The sequence below is a fragment of the Podarcis bocagei genome, assembly GCF_964188305.1.
Source record: "Podarcis bocagei genome assembly, chromosome: 14".
NCBI lineage: Eukaryota > Metazoa > Chordata > Lepidosauria > Squamata > Lacertidae > Podarcis > Podarcis bocagei.
Genome location: NC_138139.1, coordinates 50,680,312 through 50,700,766, shown reverse-complemented (window position 1 = coordinate 50,700,766; position 20,455 = coordinate 50,680,312). Strand labels below are relative to the sequence as shown.

Here is a 20,455-nt window from a genome sequence, read left to right as displayed (position 1 = left end):
TCTGCCAGCCAACTCATTTCCTATAATTTGATGTGTGGAATGCCCATACCAAATTGACATGTACAGTTATGACCATAATAATAATAATTTTATTATTATTTCCCCCAACCCATCTGGTTAATCAAGATACATGCCCAGACTGCCTCACATCTGCTCAAATGCCAACATTCCTGGGCCACGAAAGCCTCGCCACAGTACTTTATGCCAGGGTTTCCAAAACTTAGGTCTCCAGCTGTTTTGGGGCTACAACTCCCATCATCCCTAGCTAGCAAGACCTGTGGTCAGGGATGATGGGAATTGTAGTCCAAAAAACAGCTGGAGATTCAAGTTTGGGGGACCCTGCTATATGTGCTGGTTGCTTTGAGACTGAATTACTGCAATGCGCTTTTTGTGGGGCTTCCCTTGCGCTTGATCTGGATGCTGCAGTGAGTGTAGAATGCTGCAGCACGATTGCTAACAGGCCTCATCACCATATAAAACCTTTCCTGTAGAGGTCTACACTGGTTGCTGGTTGCTACCAGGCCAGGTTCAAGGAGCTACTCTTGGTATATAAAGCCCTTAACAACTTGGGACCAGTTTACCTGTGAGATTTCCTTTCCCCTCATGTGCCCACTCATCTATTAAGACTGGTAGAATTGACATTTGTAAGAACTCATTTAGTGTGTTGATAGCAAGCAGGCATCTTTGCTGTATTATTTTTGTCAGCTCCTAAAGAAAACCCAAAACATTATTGTTTAGGCACACCTACGCAGATGCTAAGAAAGTTGATGTGCCAAGGATAAAAAGGTGGAAGAATGCACTGGAACAGTCCATATTTTGGAAGCTCTAAATGGCAACTGGTGAAATCCTCATGGATGACATAGGCCTCTTTCAGTATTGCCTCATAATGTTTGGCTTTCAGCAGACGGGAAGACTTTGTCCAGGGCAGCCAAGTGGACCAGTAAAGTGGAGTGCAGATCTTAGATGTTATGTAACGTGCCCCCACCCCCATGCAAAACAAAACGCTGAGCAGATGAGCAGTATTTGAGAGTTGTTCCATCAATTCTCGCTCTCACTCTCTTCCTTCCAAGTCAGCCTCAACATGGCTCTGTGGACATTCGTCCTCCTTGACCCAGTCTCAGTTTTCTTGCTGCTTGCGCTGATCTTCCTAACGACATTCTGGTTTCTGAGCAGCAGCCATGGGAAATCACCTCTGCCCCTGCCTCCAGGTCCTCGTCCACTCCCAGTCATTGGCAATTTGCATTTGATAGATATCAGAAGACAAGATTTATCATATATGAAGGTGAGATGTGGTGATGGCTTGTAGTGGGAGGGAGGGAGGGAGGCGTTGGTTCTGTTTTTAAACCTTCCCATTTCAGTGCGGCCAACGTAGAGTTTAGCTTTCCGTAAATCCCTGAGTATCGTTTCACAGTGTGATTTTCAGAGCAGATCACTTGCGATTATGATGGTGAAAATGTTAAACTCCTTAAATAATATTCGAGGTCCAAGGCTGTAGTCCTACATACCAGGGTTCAGAATTAGAGGGCCGCTCCAGGTCTCCCCCACCTCAGAGACCACCTACCAATTTTGGCAGTGGCATGAAGAGAACCTGGGGCATGACTACCTGCAGCAGCACCTGATTTGCAGAGCAGAAGCAAATCAGTTACGTAAGTTTTCTGGGGTATTTTGTAGCTTCATCCATCCTGACCCAGTGCTGTGATCAGCATCTGATGAGTCGTCCAGTGAGATTGTCCCCACTCCCCTCGCCGACACCTTGGCCCTCTTGACAGCTGAGAGCGCAGTTTTTGGAGAGGTGACAGGTCACAAGGATCTAAAGTAGCCAGGGAAGATGCGTACTTGTTTCTCTGCCGCCACCAACAAGGCCTTTTTTCCAGCTGTGGGGCAGGGGAGATAAAATCCCCTCTTTTGCACTGGTTTATTTGACTGAAAATATTCATACACCGCTATTCATAAAAAATAAAAAAAGATGCCAGGGCAATTCACAATTGGAACAATAAAACCATACAATAGAAACCATATTTAAAAACTTAAAATTAGAAATCAGCTGACTATGGCGGAAAGAAATCTTCTTCATTGCTTGCATTTGTTTACAGCAGGTGTTTAAAAGGTTGAAACAGAAGGTGCCTTCTGAATCTCTATTGACACAGGACTGGACTAATGACAATGGCTCGGTTTCATGTTGTTGTCAAGTCAGCCTCACAAACTCGGGGAATGAAAAGAGACGCTCTTGCAGATGATCTCTGTGATCAAGCTGGGATATAAGGGTCCAGGCAGAGCCAGAGGTACCTTAGACCCAAGTTGCAGAGGCCTTTAATGCAAGGACTTGAACCTGGCTCGGTAGCAGGTGACAGATGCTTTAATCATGGAGTCACATGGCTACTAATAATGAACCATATGATGTAGATATTACTGCAGATTTATTATGCTGTTTTTGTGATGCAGAAATGACATGAGGAGATTTGGTATACTTAATTGTGTCATTTATTATTCCTATGAGCTTTGTTCATGAAACCCATTAAAAAGTTACCGGTATTCAAAACAACAATTCTGCACCCATTGGGGCTTCCAAACAAGCTCCAAGGGCACCCACACATAGGGCGCATTGCAGTAATCCAGCCTCAAGGTTTCCAGCAGCAGTCGGGCTATCTCTGATCACTTGGTGTTCATGGGGGGTGGGGGAGCAGAAATCACTGACCCATTGAAGGTTGCACACACACAATAAATCACATTATGCGCACAGAAATTCACATTGTTTATCAATTACTTATTATCCAGAGGTTAAATAAGGTGCATTTTCAGCTCCTAAAATTTCCTGGAAACAAACTTGCAATCAGCACAGCTGTGGTTTTGGTTTTTTTAAGAGTTGAAGGAACCCTCCTGCCCCTTTTAACCTGGCAAACTATTTTCTCTTATTGTTTTGAAATTTCATGAGGTTCTGACTATCAGAGAATGAGCACTTTAGCACATAAGGTATTGTTTGTAAAAAAGAAAGAAAGAAAGAAAGATCTGTTGTAGACATAAACAGCCCTCTTGTTTCACCTAAATGATTCAGTGGAACTACTTTAAAAGTATTGGAGTCTCCAGCACAAACTGAAATTTGTTCTTTTTTAAAAAACAAAAGTAGGATCCGTTTCAGTTTGGGCCGCACCACTGTTTGCGGTGGGAACATCTTAAAACAGATTGGAAGCAGATTCTTTCTCCCAAAAAAAATTTTTGGGCACTTTAGTTTACCCCTCTCAGAGTTCCAATTCCCAGTGACTCTTAACAAACTACAGCGCCCAGATTTCTTTGAAGGAAAGCATGTGCTTTGAATGTGTTTTTAAAGGTCTAGCATGTACAAAGCCAGAAGCAGATTTAGGACTGCATGACCAGTTCCGCTGGACCGGGCACTGAGCCTAGCGGGTGCCGCAGGGTGTTGCAACCATGATGTAGTGAATTTAGCAGAATGGAGGACAAGAGGCAGAGGGGTTCCAAATTTTGGCCTTGCACAGGGTGCTGCTGAAATTTGAAAGATCAAACTTCCCAATCAATCCCTCTTCCCAGGGAACAGGAAACTGTAGTCCTGTGAGGGGAATAAGGGGTCTCCTAGCAACTCTCAGCACCCTTAACAAACTACAGCTCCCATAATTCTTTGGAGGACGGGGAGCCATGGCTGTTTATAAAGTGTATCATAGTGCTTTAAATGTACGGTGCAAATGTAGCTGCTTTTGATCCTACTTTTCCAACTGAGCCCTGCCTGTGACCATTTCTCATTCACACCCATGTTCCCCTCACAGAACTACAATTCCCAGAGTTCCCCCCTTCTCTGAATTTCCACCACCACCACCATTCTTGTAGCATTGCTGTGCTTTGGCCAGTGGTGTAGCGTGGGGGGTGCAAGGGGGGCTAGCTGCACCGGACGCAACATCTGGGGGTTAGGGTTAGGGGGCGCAAATCCACGGGTTAGGGGGCGCAAATCCACGGGTTAGGGGGCGCAAATTACTTGCCTTGCCCCGGGTGCTGACAACCCACGCTATGCCACGGGCTTTGGCTAGACTAAAAAAGAGATGAAAGATGGAAAGCAAACCATCAACATGCCCTGCCTCGTAAAGTTCAACACAAAGGCAAAGAACAGTTGTGTGATGATGTTAACAAAATCTGCTCCTTTTGCCTTATGGGGTATCCAAGAGCCTGTATACGAGGCTCGGTAGGAGAAATAACAGAGGCCAACCAGAGAATATTGAGAAGCCAAGCAGCTAGTAAGCCTGATCTTTATTGAACTGTTGCAACAGGGTCCTCACTCACCACACGCAGGAGGGAGGAGGAACCCAGAACAATGGTGTGCAAGTCCTTATATTGACTTTTGAAATTGCCCACCCTGTAGCTCAAGAACACTCCCCAAAACATCATACATACCGCACAGAAGGAGGCAGTCTACAACAGAAATCCTGTCTACCAGGATACCTGACAATGGCCAGATTCATTTGTGATGGTAAATACTTTAATTCCTGAATCCAGGTCACAGGCTCACCCTATTCATACACAAAGATGCCCTAAAGACAGGTAAGCAAAAGACAATATAGAGGCTTTTCCATTTCCTTCCTCCTTGCAGAGAAACATTTGAGGTCAATTTGGGAGAATCAGAATGGTTTCAGGATTGTTCTCCTGTACGATTTCAGACACGTGGTTTACATACTTATGTATATGTTTGCCTTGTAAATTTATGAACATTTAATTTATATATTTGAGACCTTAAGTTCTTATAACAGTGGCAATAAGGTGTTTTATATTTGCTTGGGCTTCTTCCCCCCGCCCGAAGTGGCACCAAAGAATGATTATGAAAGGAGATAAACTTTATTTCATCTTCACAGGAAGCTTCCATTCATCTTGCCGTATTGATTTTCTCATGCTCCGACAAGGCAGTGGATCCCCTTCCCCCTCACTGGAATAGTGGAAGGGCGGGGGGCAAGAATGGACTATTGCAACTCTATTTCCATTCTCCAAGAGCCACACAACTGCAGAACTGTTGCACAACAGAATGCTTTTCACCACTTGGAAAAGTTGAAGAGCTTAGCTCTTGCATCCTCCTCTGGCAGCCTGCAGCACTGCATGTGAAATTTTTCAGCTTTCAAATTCCAAAAATGAGAGGTGCTGAAAAGTTGTAAAATGACTTGGGAATTCAAAAGATATTTTGGTTAAATTAAAATAATTTAGTTTCCCTTAGTAAGTAAAATGTATGTAAAATTGCATAGAAATGATTAAAAACAATTGCCAAATACTTGCAGCTCCCTCCCAAGGGAGTCTCTCCCACTGTCGAACAGCTCTTACTATAAGAAAGTTCTTCCTGATGACTTAAAATAAACAACTTATATAAAAGAAAGTAATATGCAACGATCTATTAGAGTGTAATAGCATGCTATAGAATTAACTCTTGAAACATCGACAAACAGAAATTCACTCTCAACAATTGCAATAAATCATTACTTAAATTATAATCAAGAAAAACGTAACAGCAAGCTCATCTTCTCTTCCAGCTTTCAGAAAAATATGGCCCAGTCTTCACGGTCTATTTAGGTTTCCAGAAGTTTTTGGTGCTGACTGGCTACGAGGCTGTGAAAGAGGCACTTACGAGCAAAGGCAATGAATTCATAAACAGGCCTCCACTCCCAATATTCCGGCAGATGCAGAATGGACACGGTAAGAGCAACATGGGAAGAATACTTTCTGATGCATATTGTTCCTAAACGGGGCTGCAAGGGCAGCTGAAGGAAGGCAGGGAGAAGCACTAGAATTTGGGTGCTGTTAAAGGTCAGAACTTGTGTCTGTTCCTTTTAATTAGTTGTATCACAGAGTTTGAATTATGCTTTTGAATTATGGTGCTGGAGGAGACTCTTGAGAGTCCCATGGACTGCAAGAAGATCAAACCTCTCCATTCTGAAGGAAATCAGCCCAGAGTGCTCACTGGAAGGACAGATCCTGAAGCTGAGGCTCCAATACTTTGGCCACCTCATGAGAAGAGAAGACTCCCTAGAAAAGACCCTGATTTTGGGAAAGATGGAGGGCACAAGGAGAAGGGGACGACAGAGGACAAGATGGTTGGACAGTGTTCTCGAAGCTACCAGCATGAGTCTGACCAAACTGCGGGAGGCAGTGGAAGACAGGAGGGCCTGGCGTGCTCTGGTCCAGGGGGTCATGAAGAGTCGGACACGACTAAACGACTAAACAACAATATCACAGAGCTGGCCCCCACAGAGCTGCAATTCACAGGACCCTTAAAGAGCTACATTTTCCAGGATTCTTTAGGGGTGGTGGAAATGTGCTTTGCATGTATGGCGTATATGCAGCTCATGTCCCATATCTGAAGGAGTACCGAAACCTGCCTAATTTTTCAGATCCTTTGCCAAAGCCCTGCTCCATGCGTCTGTGCGTTCCAGTGTGAGGTAGCTGGCTACTTGGGAGAAGGTCTTCTCTGCAGCCACGCCTCACATGTGGAATTTTCTCTCCAGACATGTTCGACTTTGCTAGCATTTGCGGGGGTGGGGTGAAGGAAGAAGAAGCCAAGTGGAGAGAGGGGCAGAAAGTGGGGAGCAAGAGGGTCTTCTCCCTTCCTGATTAACTCACTTGCTTTCCCAGATGTGCACGAGTGGGTGTGAGAGAACAAGGGAGGTGCCTTGCATGTGTTTATGTGAGAAAGAGCTGTGGGTCTGTGTGCATGTGTGTATATTTACACACACACACACACACACACACACACACACACACACACACACACACTTGCCTGCTTGTTCCCAGGGGCATCTGATGGGACCCTCTAGAGAGCCGCTTGCCGGACTAGATGGATCATTCGATCTCATCCAGCAAGTCCCTCTTAGGTCTTCATGTTCTGCTCACTTAAGCCCCCACAGAACTAATTTATATATTACTTGGATTGGATAACTCCCCCGAAAATTCTTCTTTGTGTCTTTCGTTTGTTAATACCCTCAAACAATACATTTTTTCCTTAAAATCATCAACTCCCCTCTAACCTATCAAAAAGGATGTTTTTGGTTCAACCTTGCATACGGAGATCTAATTTTCCTGCTTACCCAGCAGCATACCTTCCTGGCTTGCTTGTGGGTGTATTGGCTCTGGCTGATGGGAGATGTAGTCCAAAACCTCTAAAAGGGCACCATATTGGCAAAGGCTGCAGCAGAGCAGAAGGAGCTGGGTAGAACGAAGCAATGCATCAGTCTTACAGCTTCTGTGGCCCTTCCTGGTGCCTTGGTAGGACTTGATGAAGAGCATGCCTCAGTTATTGCTTCCTGCTCCTGAGTATTTTTTCACCGACAAAAGGCTTTGTGCTGGTTGGCAGTGGAGGCTGGTTCATTTGGAAAGATGGGGCACTGCCCTACCAACCTCAGCCAGCCTCCACTTACATCCAATCACTGCCTGTCATCTTTCTCCTCCTCCTCTTCAGTCTCAGGGTTGCCCTTACAGAACTCAGCAGGGAGGAAGATGGGGGCAAGACTTGAATTAGTTGGCTCTTCGAGTCATCAGCTCTGGTGCCACCTACTGTTAGCCTCCCTGCCTTCAGGGTCAGACTTTGGGCTCTCACATTTAGTGTGACACTAAAATTCAGTGACCCCTGCCTCTTGCACTCTGTTCTACAGCATTGTTGTGGTGCCCAGTGCGGCTGCACCAGTCACTCTACCCTAAAACCACCTCTGCTGTCCTCCACCCTACTAGTCGCATTGGGCACCATCCAGCGCTGCTGCTAGGTGTGTGTTGGGGCTGCTGCTGATCTGCGGTTCAGCTTAGGCTTGGTACTGCGCCTGCTGCTGAGGGATGAGTGTGGAAGGTCAACTAGACCGTGGCAACTAGGCAGTGGCACCTGCAGCCTGGCTGAGAAGAGCTTCCAGGGGTCCTGCAGGATATGCCATACGTTCAACTTCCCCCTCCCCATATGTGCTAGAGCCAGAGGTAAGAACGTTTCCAGACAGGTGGGTTGGGATCCCAGTCCACACAGCTTTTGAATTGGAAGAAAACTTCTTGGAAGACACAAGATCTACCCACCCTGGAAGAATGGCAGATGAAGGTGATGGACTACATGGAACTGGCAGAAATGACTGGCAGAATCCGAGATCAGGGAGAAGAGGTGGTGGAAGAAGACTGGAAGAAATTTAAAGACTACTTGCAGAAATACTGTAAAATTAATGAATGTTAAAGGGATGTTGGATTGAAAATAAGCGGTATTGGTAAAAAGATTAATAAGAATATGTAAATACGGATTGACAATGGTTGAAAATATATAGTTATAATAGGTTAAGATATTGAGTAAAGATAAATGATAGAGGGTAAGGATTTGCTGAATTAACCATGTGAACTGGAATACAAAAAAGGGGTGTGTGAGGAGGTCAGGAAACAAGTAAATGAAATATAAGACATGAAAATATTGATTTCTTTTTAACTTTTTTTTTTTTACTTTTTATGTATTTTGTCTTTGTATTTTTGGTATCTCTTTTTCTTTTATTATTGTTATTCTTTTTATTTCTTATTTTTAATTTTGTAACCTTTTATTGTCTGTAAAATTTTAATAAATATCATTTTTTTAAAAAATGAATTGGAAGAAAACTTCATCCTTGTGTTTTCTGGGTTGTGTTCCTCAGGTGTAATTTTCTCTGATGGAGAACTTTGGAAAGCCACACGTCGATACACCTTGGCGAGCTTGCGGGATCTCGGGATGGGCAAAAAACGGATAGAAGGAAAAATTCAAGAAGAGCTGCAGTTCCTGGTTGAGCTGATCAAGTCTTTTAAAGGTGATGCATTTTTTTCACTTTTATTGCTCCTTTTATATGCCTGCCATCTGGCAAGTGCCACTGTGTTCATTCTCCATTCTTTTCTTCTTCTTGTATGTTTTAAAGGTGAACCCTTTCCACTGAAGACATTAACTTTAGCTACAACAAACATCGCCTATGGCATGGTGTTTGGAGACAGGTTTGACTATGCCGACGAGACTTTTCTCACTCTGTTAAAACACGTTGATGAAGTGGTGGTCCACCTGGGAGAACCACAGCTGCAGGTAGGCGATCCTTCCTGCATCTTCCATTGCAAAAATAATCCAGACTTGGCTGGTGGTTTTAGAAACTCCACATGCTGGCCAGTGGAAAAGGGTGCCGTGCCTTAGAAACTGGTTTGATGCAGTCTAGAATCCCGGAGATTTGTGGTACCTCAGGTTAAGTACTTAATTCGTTCTGGAGGTCTGTACTTAACCTGAAACTGTTCTTAACCTGAAGCACCACTTTAGCTAATGGGGCCTCCTGCAGCCGCTGCACCACCGGAGCACGATTTCTGTTCTCATCCTGAAGCAAAGTTCTTAACCTGAGGTAATATTTCTGGGTTAGCGGAGTCTGTAGCGTATGTAACCTGAAGCGTATGTAACCCGAGGTACAACTGTGTACACTAATCATTTTGTAGCAGTAAAACCACAACCAAGTGTGCTTTGTAAACACACCACAGGCAAAGCAACAATGTGATGGGCACTTAGATATCAACAACTTTTATTATTATATATGTTGACATCATGCCTTTCCCCCAGACTGGGACTCAAGGTGGCTTACAACCAAATTAAAAGATCACCGATAAAATACAAAAAGCTAATGACATTTAAAAGACAACCATTAAAAGAGCCAGTGTGGTGTAGTGGTTAAGAGCGGTAGTCATGTAATCTGGGTAACCGGGTTCGCGTCTCCGCTCCTCCACATGCAGCTGCTGGGTGACCTTGGGCCAGTCACACTTCTCTGAAGTCTCTCAGCCCCACTCACCTCACAGAGTGTTTGTTGTGGGGGAGGAAGGGAAAGGAGATTGTTAGCCGCTTTGAGACTCCTGAAGGGGAGTGAAAGGCGGGATATCAAATCCAAACTCTTCTTCTTCTTCTTCTTCTAAAAAGTAATGAAATTCAAATAGCATTAAAGCAAGCATGAATAAACTGCTTCTGGCGCATGGAACAATGTGATGAGTGCCAGTGTGCGTGCAAATGCTGTTTACCTTCCCGCTTCAGTGGTACCTATTTATCTACTTGCGCTGGCGTACTTTCGAACTGCTAGGTTGGCAGGAGCTGGGACAGAGCAACGGAGCTCACACTGTCATGGGGATTTGAACTGCCAACCTTACGATCGGCAAGCCCAAAACACTTGGTGGTTTAGACCACAGTGCCCCCTGCAGAGCAGCTGTACGAAGCTGGCTTTACTCTCCATGTGGAAAACTGGAACTGTCCTTGAGTCAGGCTGGAAAGAAATGTTTTTATTTGAAGCCAAAATGAGTTTGGGCTCCCGTCATCTCTCTCTCCCCGCTCTCCTTACTGAGCGGGGGCCTAGCCTGTAGGTTCCCGCCAACTCATCTACAAACATCAGTTTGTCCTGGACGTCTTCACAGCCCTCCCACGCAGATCCTGTTGCACAGTGCATAGCTGGTGTTTAAATTAAAACCACATGTAAACGGAGCGAAGCCTTTTTAGGCTGGGATTAAGCCACTGTTGCTCCACCCATCAATAACCTTTCAAGCCCCAAATCTGAAAGTCTTTGTGTGGGTTCTCCTCACCATTTCCCCCCCCCCACTTGCCCTGCCCTATCCCTCCCTTCAAGGGGCACTAAAACGCTTCGGGTCACTGGGAAAGGGATGGAGGACAGAAGGCAAATCTGTGGTGCTAAGCTCACGCTATCTCTCCAAAATGTCAGATTCCAATGAGGCATTCCCATAGCCTTTCAAACGATTCCCCTAATTCAATCTCTATCGCATAGCATGCCACTTTCAGGAACGCCACCAAGATGACTCAAAGGCCTCTTGCACAAACCCAACTGGAAGAAATGGGAGTTGTGCAAGAGCACACTATCTGGCACAGAATTACTGTCACATCTTTCTTGCATGCAATCTTTACTTGACTTTTCATTTACTTCTCTTTTTGGGTTCTTCTCTAGTTATATAATGTCTACCCGTTCCTTGGATTCCTTTTAAAACCCCACAAGATGATCTTGGACACAATGGAAAAGACCCGTGTCATTCTGAGGGAATACCTTGCAGCAGGCAAGAAGAGTATCAATGAGAACCTCTTACAAAACTACTACGACTATATGCTAACCAAGCAACAGTCAGAGGTATATCTATCTATCTATCATCTATCTAGATATAAGGCCAACTTTTCCAGTGCTTATTTGGCGCTTGGTGGGGTGTTTGTGTGTATCTGCATGTCTGTTCCCCAGTAAGTTATGTGCAGAGGATAAATCATGTCCCTAAACAGTGCATTAGCTGAGTTTGAAAGTGGTACAAAATTCAGGGGAAGGGACAGAAGTGGACAATCCCAACCATGATGCTGAGTAAGTCTCAGAACAGCCTGCCAAGGTTAGCCGGTGGGCCAATGAGAGAATGGCTAGAGTGACAAATGAGAAATTGTTTATTTGCTTGTTGAGAAGATTCAGTATTTATTTTCCCAGGGCAGTTGTTGGTCAAGGAAACATATTAGCAGCAAATTCATCAGCTAAGATGACCACCCTAGTGGTCCCGGGCCCTAAGGAAGTTAGATTAGCCTCAACCAGAGCCAGGGCCTTTTCAACACTGGCTCCGGTCTGGTGGAACGCTCTGTCTCATGAGACCAGGGCCCTGCAGGATCTGATTTCTTTCTGCAGGGCCGGTAAGACAGAGTTGTTCCGCCTGGCCTTTGGCTTGGAGCCAATTTGATTCCCTCCCCCCCCCCTTTCTTTTTCCTTTTTCTTTTCTCCTGTAATGAGGCTGCATTTTAATGTTTCAATATTTTAATGTATTTTAATCTTGTTTTTAAGTTGTATTCATTTAACTTGTTTTTATTATTGCTTGTTAACCGCCCTGAGCCCGGCCTTGGCTGGGGAGGGCGGGGTATAAATAAAAATTATTATTATTATTAGGAGATAGCCTTTTGGCTTATTTTCCATTCCTTGCCTTGAGAAGCAGATTTTGCCATTCTGTGGTTCATCGGTTCTGCTGTTTTACTGTGTTGTGATATTGTTGCACATCACCCCAATCTCTGAACATTGCAAGTTTCCAGGGGTTCCAGGGATACTTACCCAGGGTTCGTGTTTCCTTCTGGCAATGAGGCACCTTTTTCTGTCTCATTCACATCATAGCAACCCTAATTCTCTCTAAACTCTGGCTGTATATGTTGAGGGAGAGAGGGGCCCCTTCTGTTTGCCATCTTAGACAGAGTCCCTGGATCCTTTGTTCTTCCTAATGGCTCATTACCCAGGGTATCACCTCATGAGGAAGTTAACCTGGCTTAATCAGCTCTTAACACTTGGCTTAATTAAAGGATTAGAAGTGTCTAGCACACAGCTTAATGCACACTGGCTTAATATATACGGGTCTGGCACCTAGTCTTAACACCAAGCCCTGATGAAATTCTAACTCCTGCTAGACACAGAAATTTAGGGTATCTAACACCCACAAATTCATAACAGTATTTTCCTGTTAGCCACTTTGAGCTTTGTGTCCTGGCTCTCACCCTGGATGAAAAACTCAAGCTTGGAGCATGGTTCGTTCCATAATATTTAATAATAATAATAATAATAATAATTAATAATAATAATAATAATAATAATAATAATAATAATAATTTATTTATTATTTATACTCCACCCATCTGGCTGGGCTTCCCCAGCCACTCTGGGCAGCTTCCAAAAAAATATTAAAATACTATAATACATCAAACATTAAAAGCTTCCCTAAACAGGGCTGCCTTCAGCATGATATGTAGGCAAAGTAAGATTCAAGGCAAGTGCTGTGCATGGCTAATAATAATAATAATAATGATAATAATAATTTAATTTATACCCCCCCCTATCTGGGCGGTTTACAGCATATCTAAAAACATAAAACATCAAGCATTAAAAACCTCCCGATACCGGGCTGCCTTCAGATGTCTTCTAAAAGTTGTGCAATTCTTTATCTCCTTGACATCTGAAAGGAGGGCATCCCACAGGGAGGGCGCCACTACCGAGAAGGCTAAGCAAGCTTGATCCAACAAACAAACACGCCTCCTGTTATATGGGAATGGGGCAGGCACAACTTCAGCGCAGCAGCAGCTGGCACCAAAGCCGGCATGTGACTCAGGGGCAGCGCAGCCAGGGAGATGGAGGAAGGAACACAGCAGAGCCCTGAGAGACTGCACTGCTGAGACCCTCCCCAGGAACTGATTCCTTGTCTGTAACGTAATGAAGGAGCAGGCCCGCACCTTTGTTATGTATCTTTAGGTGCCAGGCAAAAACATTTCTCTTCAACCAGGAATTTGACTGATTAACATTCTGTGGCTTTTAAAATGTGTCAGTGTGTTGGTGTGTGTGTGTGTTATTTGTTTGTTTTTGTTTTATTATGTTCTCATTTTGTATTTTTCTGCTGGAAACAGCCCAGGGATCTTTGGATAAAGGTCAGTATACAAATTTCTTGCTGTTGTTTTGTTTTGTTTAAACATAAATAAACCACAACATTTGCACCTTGCTCTTCTTACTCTAAGGAAAGGAGTAAAGACAGGAACTTGTTCCATGACACCAACATTGTGGCAGCCGTCTTTGACCTGGTCCTAGCTGGGACAGAGACCACGGGCACCACGCTGCAGTGGGCCATCCTGCTGATGATGAAATACCCCAACATTCAACGTAAGCCATACTTTTGTGTTTCAAAGTTGGGCAGCGTTGCATTCTGATTTTTACTATGAACCAGCCAAACTCTCATCGCCGTGACAAAGATGCACTGGGAGGGATGGATAAAAGGAGAGGTCCTATTGTGGATCGTGGTTTGAGTAGATCGCAGGAAGCAAAGAGTAGGAATAAATGGGAAGATGTGGAAAGTGGAGTCCCCCAAGGATCAGTATTGGGGCCTGTGGTTTTTAACTTGTTCATGAACTATCTAGAGCAGGGGTCAGCAACCTAAGGCCCATGGGCCACAAACGGCCCATGGGGGTCGTTTAACCGGCCCATGGACCCCTGCTGCCCACTCCTGCAGCCAATGGGAAGCTGCGCATGCCTCCTCCGCGCCAGAAGGAGCACCGGAAATAGCGTTTGCTCATGCATGTGCTCGCGCACACACACACAGAGTCTCCGGCCCACCGGGGCGTCTGTGGGACCATGAACCGGCCCAAGCCACAAAAACTTTGCTGACCCCTGATCTAGAGTTAGGGGGGATCTGTGAAGTGGCCAAGTTTGCTGATGATACTAAATTGTTGAGGGTCATTAAACCAAAAAGAAATTGCAAAGAGCTCCAAGGGAGCCTCTCCAAACTATATGAATGAGTGATAAAGCAGCTAATGCGAGTATAAAAGCCTGTGTTAAGTTGTTGCGTTCATACCTTGGTTTCACCTCTTTTTTATAATAACTGTCAGAGAACTCCCGTTTCAGGGCAGGCACGAGAGGAAATCGAAAGGGTCATTGGGCTGGAACGTCTGCCCACCTGTGAAGACAGGAAGCAGCTGCCCTTCAACAACGCCATAGTCCACGAGGTGCAGAGGTTTGCCAGTATCCTGCAGCAGTTTCCCCGCTGCACCGCAGTGGACACTTGCTTCCGCGGCTACTTCATTCCCAAGGTAGGAAGCTTGCCCTGCTGGCACGGCCAAGTGGGCAAGGTAGGCTGGGAGTGAGCCGTGTCTGAAAGAGGACGTCTGGCGTCAAAGCTGACTTCTGAGGCTGCGTTCAGACAGCACGTTCCTCTTTCCTGATCTTCCCTGACCTGTCAGTTTCCATGTTTCATGTGATTATTCACACAATGTAAAGTGGGGTCTAGCAGAAGCTTAGCACTAATTACCACGATAATGGTGTCCAGGGGAAAAATCCAGTTGCAAACCATTTGCTCAGAAAATCCTGAGGTGTGCTTGTTTGTGTTGGAATCTCACGTAATTGGAATTTCCCAACATTTAAGCTTTAGTGCAGCATGGTAGTATATCAGTCAAAAAGGCCCAGTTCCGTAATGCAGAGTAAAAGGGTTGTTAGAACTCGGTACAGAAGCGCTAGCATTATAACCCGGAAAACGAATGCAATAAACTGCATGTCTGAATCCAGGCTGAAAAAGGAAGTTGTCTAAGGCCTTCCCTGTGTTCCTGCCGTGACTTTTCCTTCCTTGAGAACTTGAGAGGCAGTGTGGAGTAGTGGTTAGAGTGTCAGGATAAGACCTGGGAGACCAGAGTTTAAATCCTCACTTGGCCTTGAAGATTAATAAGAGGCCTTGAGGCAGTCATTATTTCTCAGCTGAAGCTGATAAAACAGAGACAACCAGGTATGCCACCTTGAGCTGTTTGGCAGAATGGTGGGATTATAAATGGAATAAATGATGATGATGATGATGATGATGATGATGATGATAATAATAGTAGTAGTAGTAGTAGCAGCAGCAGCTGTGGGCAGTGGAATGCCTTCCCTCCAATTCCCCCCCCCCCATTAACAATGTAAACTCTGCTTGCCTCCCAGGGCACACCTGTGATCCCCTCTCTCACCTCCGTGCTGTATGACAAGACCCAGTGGGAAACCCCCACCCAGTTTAACCCCAACCACTTTCTGGATGCCGAGGGGAACTTTGTGAAGAAGGACGCCTTCCTGCCCTTCACTATAGGTAACACAAATTCTTCCTGCAGGCAAAGAAGGTGCTTGATGACGACCACCCTCTCTTCCAAGGGTATAGCTATGTTCTGCCTCCACTGTCAGAGGCCTTGTGTCTCTGACTACCCGTTGCTGGGAATCGCAGGTGGGCAGAGCGCTGTTGCGCTCCTATCCAGATCTCAGGCTTCCCGCTGGGGCATTTGGTTGGCTGCTGCAAGAACAGTTTGCTGGACCAGATGGGCCACGGGTTGGTGTTCTTACACAACAGGCAGATTCCCCTCCACTGAGTCAGTTCTTGGAAGTTCTAGGCATGAGACGTGGAGACCACCTGGGAGTGCCGTGTATGTGACCTGACTTTATTATGCGCATGAGATGAGGCCACAGGGAGAGATCAGCTTCTTGCGGCCCCAGACACAGCCCTTGAGGACCAACAGGACCACAGCTAGCTAGGAGAGCAAGTGGCTGATTTGGTCTGAGTGGCTGAACCTCAGAAAGCTCCAAGGACGGCAGTGGAGTTGACCTTCACTCCTATCCTCCCCTGGGCCTGGCTATCCACCCAGAGCTCTGTCCCCTCTTGTCAAGGTCTTTAAAGGGGCAGTCTGCACACCTGCAGCTTTCGGCCGCATCGCCACTCTGCTAAGGGTACCTGTGTGCGTTGCCAGGCAGGGATGGAGAACGAGAGTCTCTCAGTGGTTCCTCTGAAGGTTCCCTGCCAGGGGTGACTGGCTTGGAGCTGGAGGCTGCTAGGTCCTGCTTCAGTGTCAGAGTCTGTGCCACTTCCCACATCACAGCCCCTCTTGGCTCCCCAGGACTTAGGGCACCTTATTATCAGTGCTCCAGTCACTGCGAATAGCTCAGGGTCCCAGCGACACTCCCTTGGAGTGCTAAGACAGGGCATGCACTCACCAAATAATTGATAATGTTGTGCACAACCCTAGTGTCCTAGGGTTTAGTTTCCTGGAAACTAAAAGTCCATGGAGACTGTGGTGTCTTTAGGACGTATGGTTTTATTTACATGAATATGTAACCTGAGCAATGGATGAAGGGTCTTGCAGCATTAACACACCAGTCGGTCTTGCCTCCCCCTTAGGGGTCCAGGGGATTCCCCCAACTCAGGTTTGGATTCAGCACAGAGCAATATGTGCCTCTGTTTCTTTGATGTGGGAAAAGCTCCACTCATTTGTCTCTGTGACAACCTCTTGTGAATGGACATGTGAATGGTGGCACTTAACTGGCCGACTAAGACCACCACAGTAACAAAGCAACCAGGTTGACTGATTGACAGGTTCCTTCCCAAGTTTGGAACTGACCCATGGGTATCATCCGGACTACCACTGCCCCACCCCACAAAAGAACTTACAAAAATAATATTGCAAACTGTTGGACTCTTGCTTCTATTTGCCGTTTTCATTGAAAGTCCAAACCACTGATTTGTTGCAGGCCGTAGGAATTGTCCCGGAGAAAGCCTGGCCTTGATGGAGATCTTCTTGTTCTTTGTTGGGTTGCTCCAAAGGTTTACGTTTTGTCCTCCTCCTGGAAAGACCGTTTCAGATTTGGACCTCACCCCCGAAGTCACCTTCACACTGAGGCCCCAAGCTTACTCTACCTGTGCTGTGCACTAAAAGGAGAACAGCTTGTCCCAGTGGAAGTGCTCTTTTGTCTCATTTGCCCAGGTGAATGTTCAGATTACAATATGCACATCTGCTAGATTACAATATGCACATCTGCTAGTTAGTGCATGAAGATGCTAAGGACTACAGAGTTATATTGCTAGATAGAGAGGGAGGAAGTGAAGCCTTTCTACTTCCTTTCTCTGTGTATGTGTGTGTACCATGTAACGAGACAGACAGGTGTGAGCTTGCTCCCAAGCTTACAGCACATGCTTGGAATTATATTCTGTACTTTCTATCCAAGAGTGTTCTGCTTATGCTTTCCCCTGCAGCTGCATGGAACAACACATGTATCAGGCCTATGAATATGTAAGTAAAACATTCTAAACTTGATTTTTTTAAAAAAAAAATCTTTATCGAAAGTTCAAAAAGTACATAATTATATGTGCACTAAACACACTGAGACGTAAATAAAAGAGAGAGAAAGAGAAACAGAACCCGTGTAGAAGGGGAAATGAGGGGGGGGGAACCCAAAACCGTGTACTTTATAAGGTTGTTAATGTACTTCACCAGATCTTAACCTATTATAATATTTGTAAGAATGGATTCTAAATATCATTGAATTTCTCCATAGCGAGTCTGCATTTATATGCAAGTTGTTCATATGTTGAGAGTTTGTATAAGTCTTCAATCCAGTTGTAGAAGGGAGCTGCATTTTCATTTTTCCAGTTCATCAGGATCAGTCTTTTTGTTGTGGTCAGGGCACGGAGAGACCACTCATATTGTCCTTTTGTAAGGTTCCATGTGCTAGGTATATCATTCAAGAGGATATTTTGCTCTGTAAATGTAAGGTTGTTTCATACAGTTCTGTTAATAGTTTTAGTTACCTTCTGCTTGGAATTATATTCTGTACTTTATATCCAAGAGTGTTCTGCTTGTGCTTTTCCTTGCCGCTGCATGAAACAACACATGTATCAGGCATATGAATATGTAAGTAAAGCATTCTAAACTTGCTTAGTAGTGTGTGGCTTGTTCCTTGAAAAAGGGATAGAAAGAAGAGAACATTGTAAATGGGATAAGAAGGGTCAAACAAACTATATTCCTAATGCTTCACAGTGCTGCTTAACTTTTGTGAGTTTAATATTTTTCCTACTGGGGGCTCTCTTGTGTGCAGGCCTTTTGTTTCGAATCCAGGCACATAGCTGATTCTTTAGTTATTCACCCACACAGTGGGTCCACAGGAATTAATCAATTTCCTTCCCGACACAGAAGTCATTATCCTGAGACAATAACCCTTGTCTGTACAGAGAGGGGTTTCTTGGAATTGGTGCTTCAGAAACATATCGGCTCTCTTGGATTATCTACAGGTCACAGCTTTCTTTTCCTTTATGGAGTGATGAACTCCAGCCAGCAGAGGGGACATCCATTCTTTGTTCCTCGTGCCCAGAGCCTTCCTGCCCACCTCCTGTTCTCTTCAAACTCCTGCTCTAAGCCTCCTTTTCTGTGCAGCCTTCAACCTAACCTCCGAGGGTTATTTCCCGTTGATGCTAAAACTGCACCTGCACTCCACCACTTCAGGCTGCTACATCACTCTTTGTAACTGGTGGTCCTCAGGGCTGGACCGGAGACCTGCATGCCAGGGACCTTCTGCCTTGCCTGGGGAAAGTGAGAAAAGGGCTGTTGATGCTCGGGTTGCGAACATGATCCGTGCGGGAGGCACATTCACAACCTGCAGCATTCGCAACACGCAGCGTCGCGTCTGCGCAGGTGCGGGTTGCAATTTGGCGCTTCTGTGCATGCGCAAAGTGCGATTTAGTGCTTCTGCACATGTGCGAGTGCCAAAACCCGGAAGTAACCTGTTCCGGTACTTCCGGGTTCGGCAAAAACGCGCAACCCAAAGCATGTGTAACCCAAGGTATGACTGTACATGGAAACCACATTCCTTTTTTATAAAAATTAACATATAAAACACATACATTTACACAATACATATACACAACACACTATCTTATTTTCATAGCATAAAACATACCTAAAAGGTAAAGGTAAAGGTACCCCTGCCTGAAGGCCAGTCATGACCGACTCGGGGGTTGCGTGCTCATCTCGCTTAAGAGGCCGGGAGCCAGCGCTGTTCAAAGACACTTCTGGGTCACGTGGCCAGCGTGACGAAGCTGCGTCTGGCGAGCCAGTGCCGCACACGGAAACGCCGTTACCTTCCCGCTATAAATCGGTCCCTATTTATCTACTTGCACTTAAGAGTGCTTTCGAACTGCTAGGTTGGCAGGAGCCGGGACCGAACGACGGGAGCTCACACTGTCGTGGGGATTCGAACCGCCAACCTTACGATCGGCAAGTCCTAGGCACTGAGGTTTTACCCACAGCACCACCCGCGTCCCACACGCATACCTACATTACTCTATATAATACCTACCTATCAGCATACCTACACACCTACCCTACATGGACACCCACCAAGTGACTTGACTTCCAGCCATTTTTATTACACTACTTTATTTTTCCAATTAGCTTAAACGCATTTCATTAATATCTTTAATCTCTTCTATCTTAATTTTACTCTCCTTTCACTGTAATCATTTTCTGGATTCACTCAATATCTGTCAAAGATTCTACTTTTTCCACATAGATTTTGATGTATTCCTTAAAGATAGCCCACTCCTTATTCACTTTTTGTACCAGATCTCCTCTTATGCTCCCTGTTAATTCAGCAATATGAAAGTATGCCATCATTTTAGATAGCCAGTCTGTTTTAGTTGGGAAGCTGCTGCTTTTCCAATTTTTGGCAATTAATAACCTTGCCGCCGTAGTCGCATACATAAATATTGGTCTGACCATTCTTTTTATTTCCTCTGACATGATACCTAGGAGAAAGAATTCTGGGGGTTTTTCAAATGAAAATTAATTGTATTGATTGTTATTGTTTTATGGATTGTTTTACCACATTCCTGGCACATTCTTCCCCTCAAAGAATCCCAGGCCCTGTAGTTTACCATTCTCAGAGTTACGATACCCAGCAATCCTCAATGAACTGCAGTTCCCAGAATCCTTTTGAAAGTGGAAAGTGCACTGAATGTGCTTTAAATATATAGTGTGTGCACAGCCTTAATGGTCCACAGATATCAGTTTAGATTAGGAGTGGGGCCTCGTTAGAAAATCTGAAGCATCTACACTGGCTGCGCATCTGCTATTGAACCAGATTCAAAGTCCTTGCATTAATTTACAAAGCTCTGAACAGCTTAAGTCCAGGCTACTTCAGTGATCACT

General features: G+C 45.1%; 1 protein-coding gene across 1 annotated transcript in view; it reads left to right on the top strand.

Moving 5' to 3' along the window:
• CYP2W1 (cytochrome P450 family 2 subfamily W member 1) overlaps nt 1-17,195 on the top strand; it is a 28,609-nt gene extending 11,414 nt beyond the window's left edge. Inside the window, exons 4-12 of the mRNA XM_081169814.1 lie at nt 1,075-1,282; nt 5,514-5,676; nt 8,625-8,774; nt 8,880-9,037; nt 10,932-11,108; nt 13,493-13,634; nt 14,373-14,557; nt 15,435-15,576; nt 17,004-17,195. Coding sequence (XP_081025940.1) covers nt 1,075-1,282; nt 5,514-5,676; nt 8,625-8,774; nt 8,880-9,037; nt 10,932-11,108; nt 13,493-13,634; nt 14,373-14,557; nt 15,435-15,576; nt 17,004-17,185 — 1,507 coding nt within the window. The 3' untranslated portion in view covers nt 17,186-17,195. The remainder of the gene's footprint in view (nt 1-1,074; nt 1,283-5,513; nt 5,677-8,624; nt 8,775-8,879; nt 9,038-10,931; nt 11,109-13,492; nt 13,635-14,372; nt 14,558-15,434; nt 15,577-17,003) is intronic.
• Nucleotides 17,196-20,455: the final 3,260 nt, after the last annotated feature.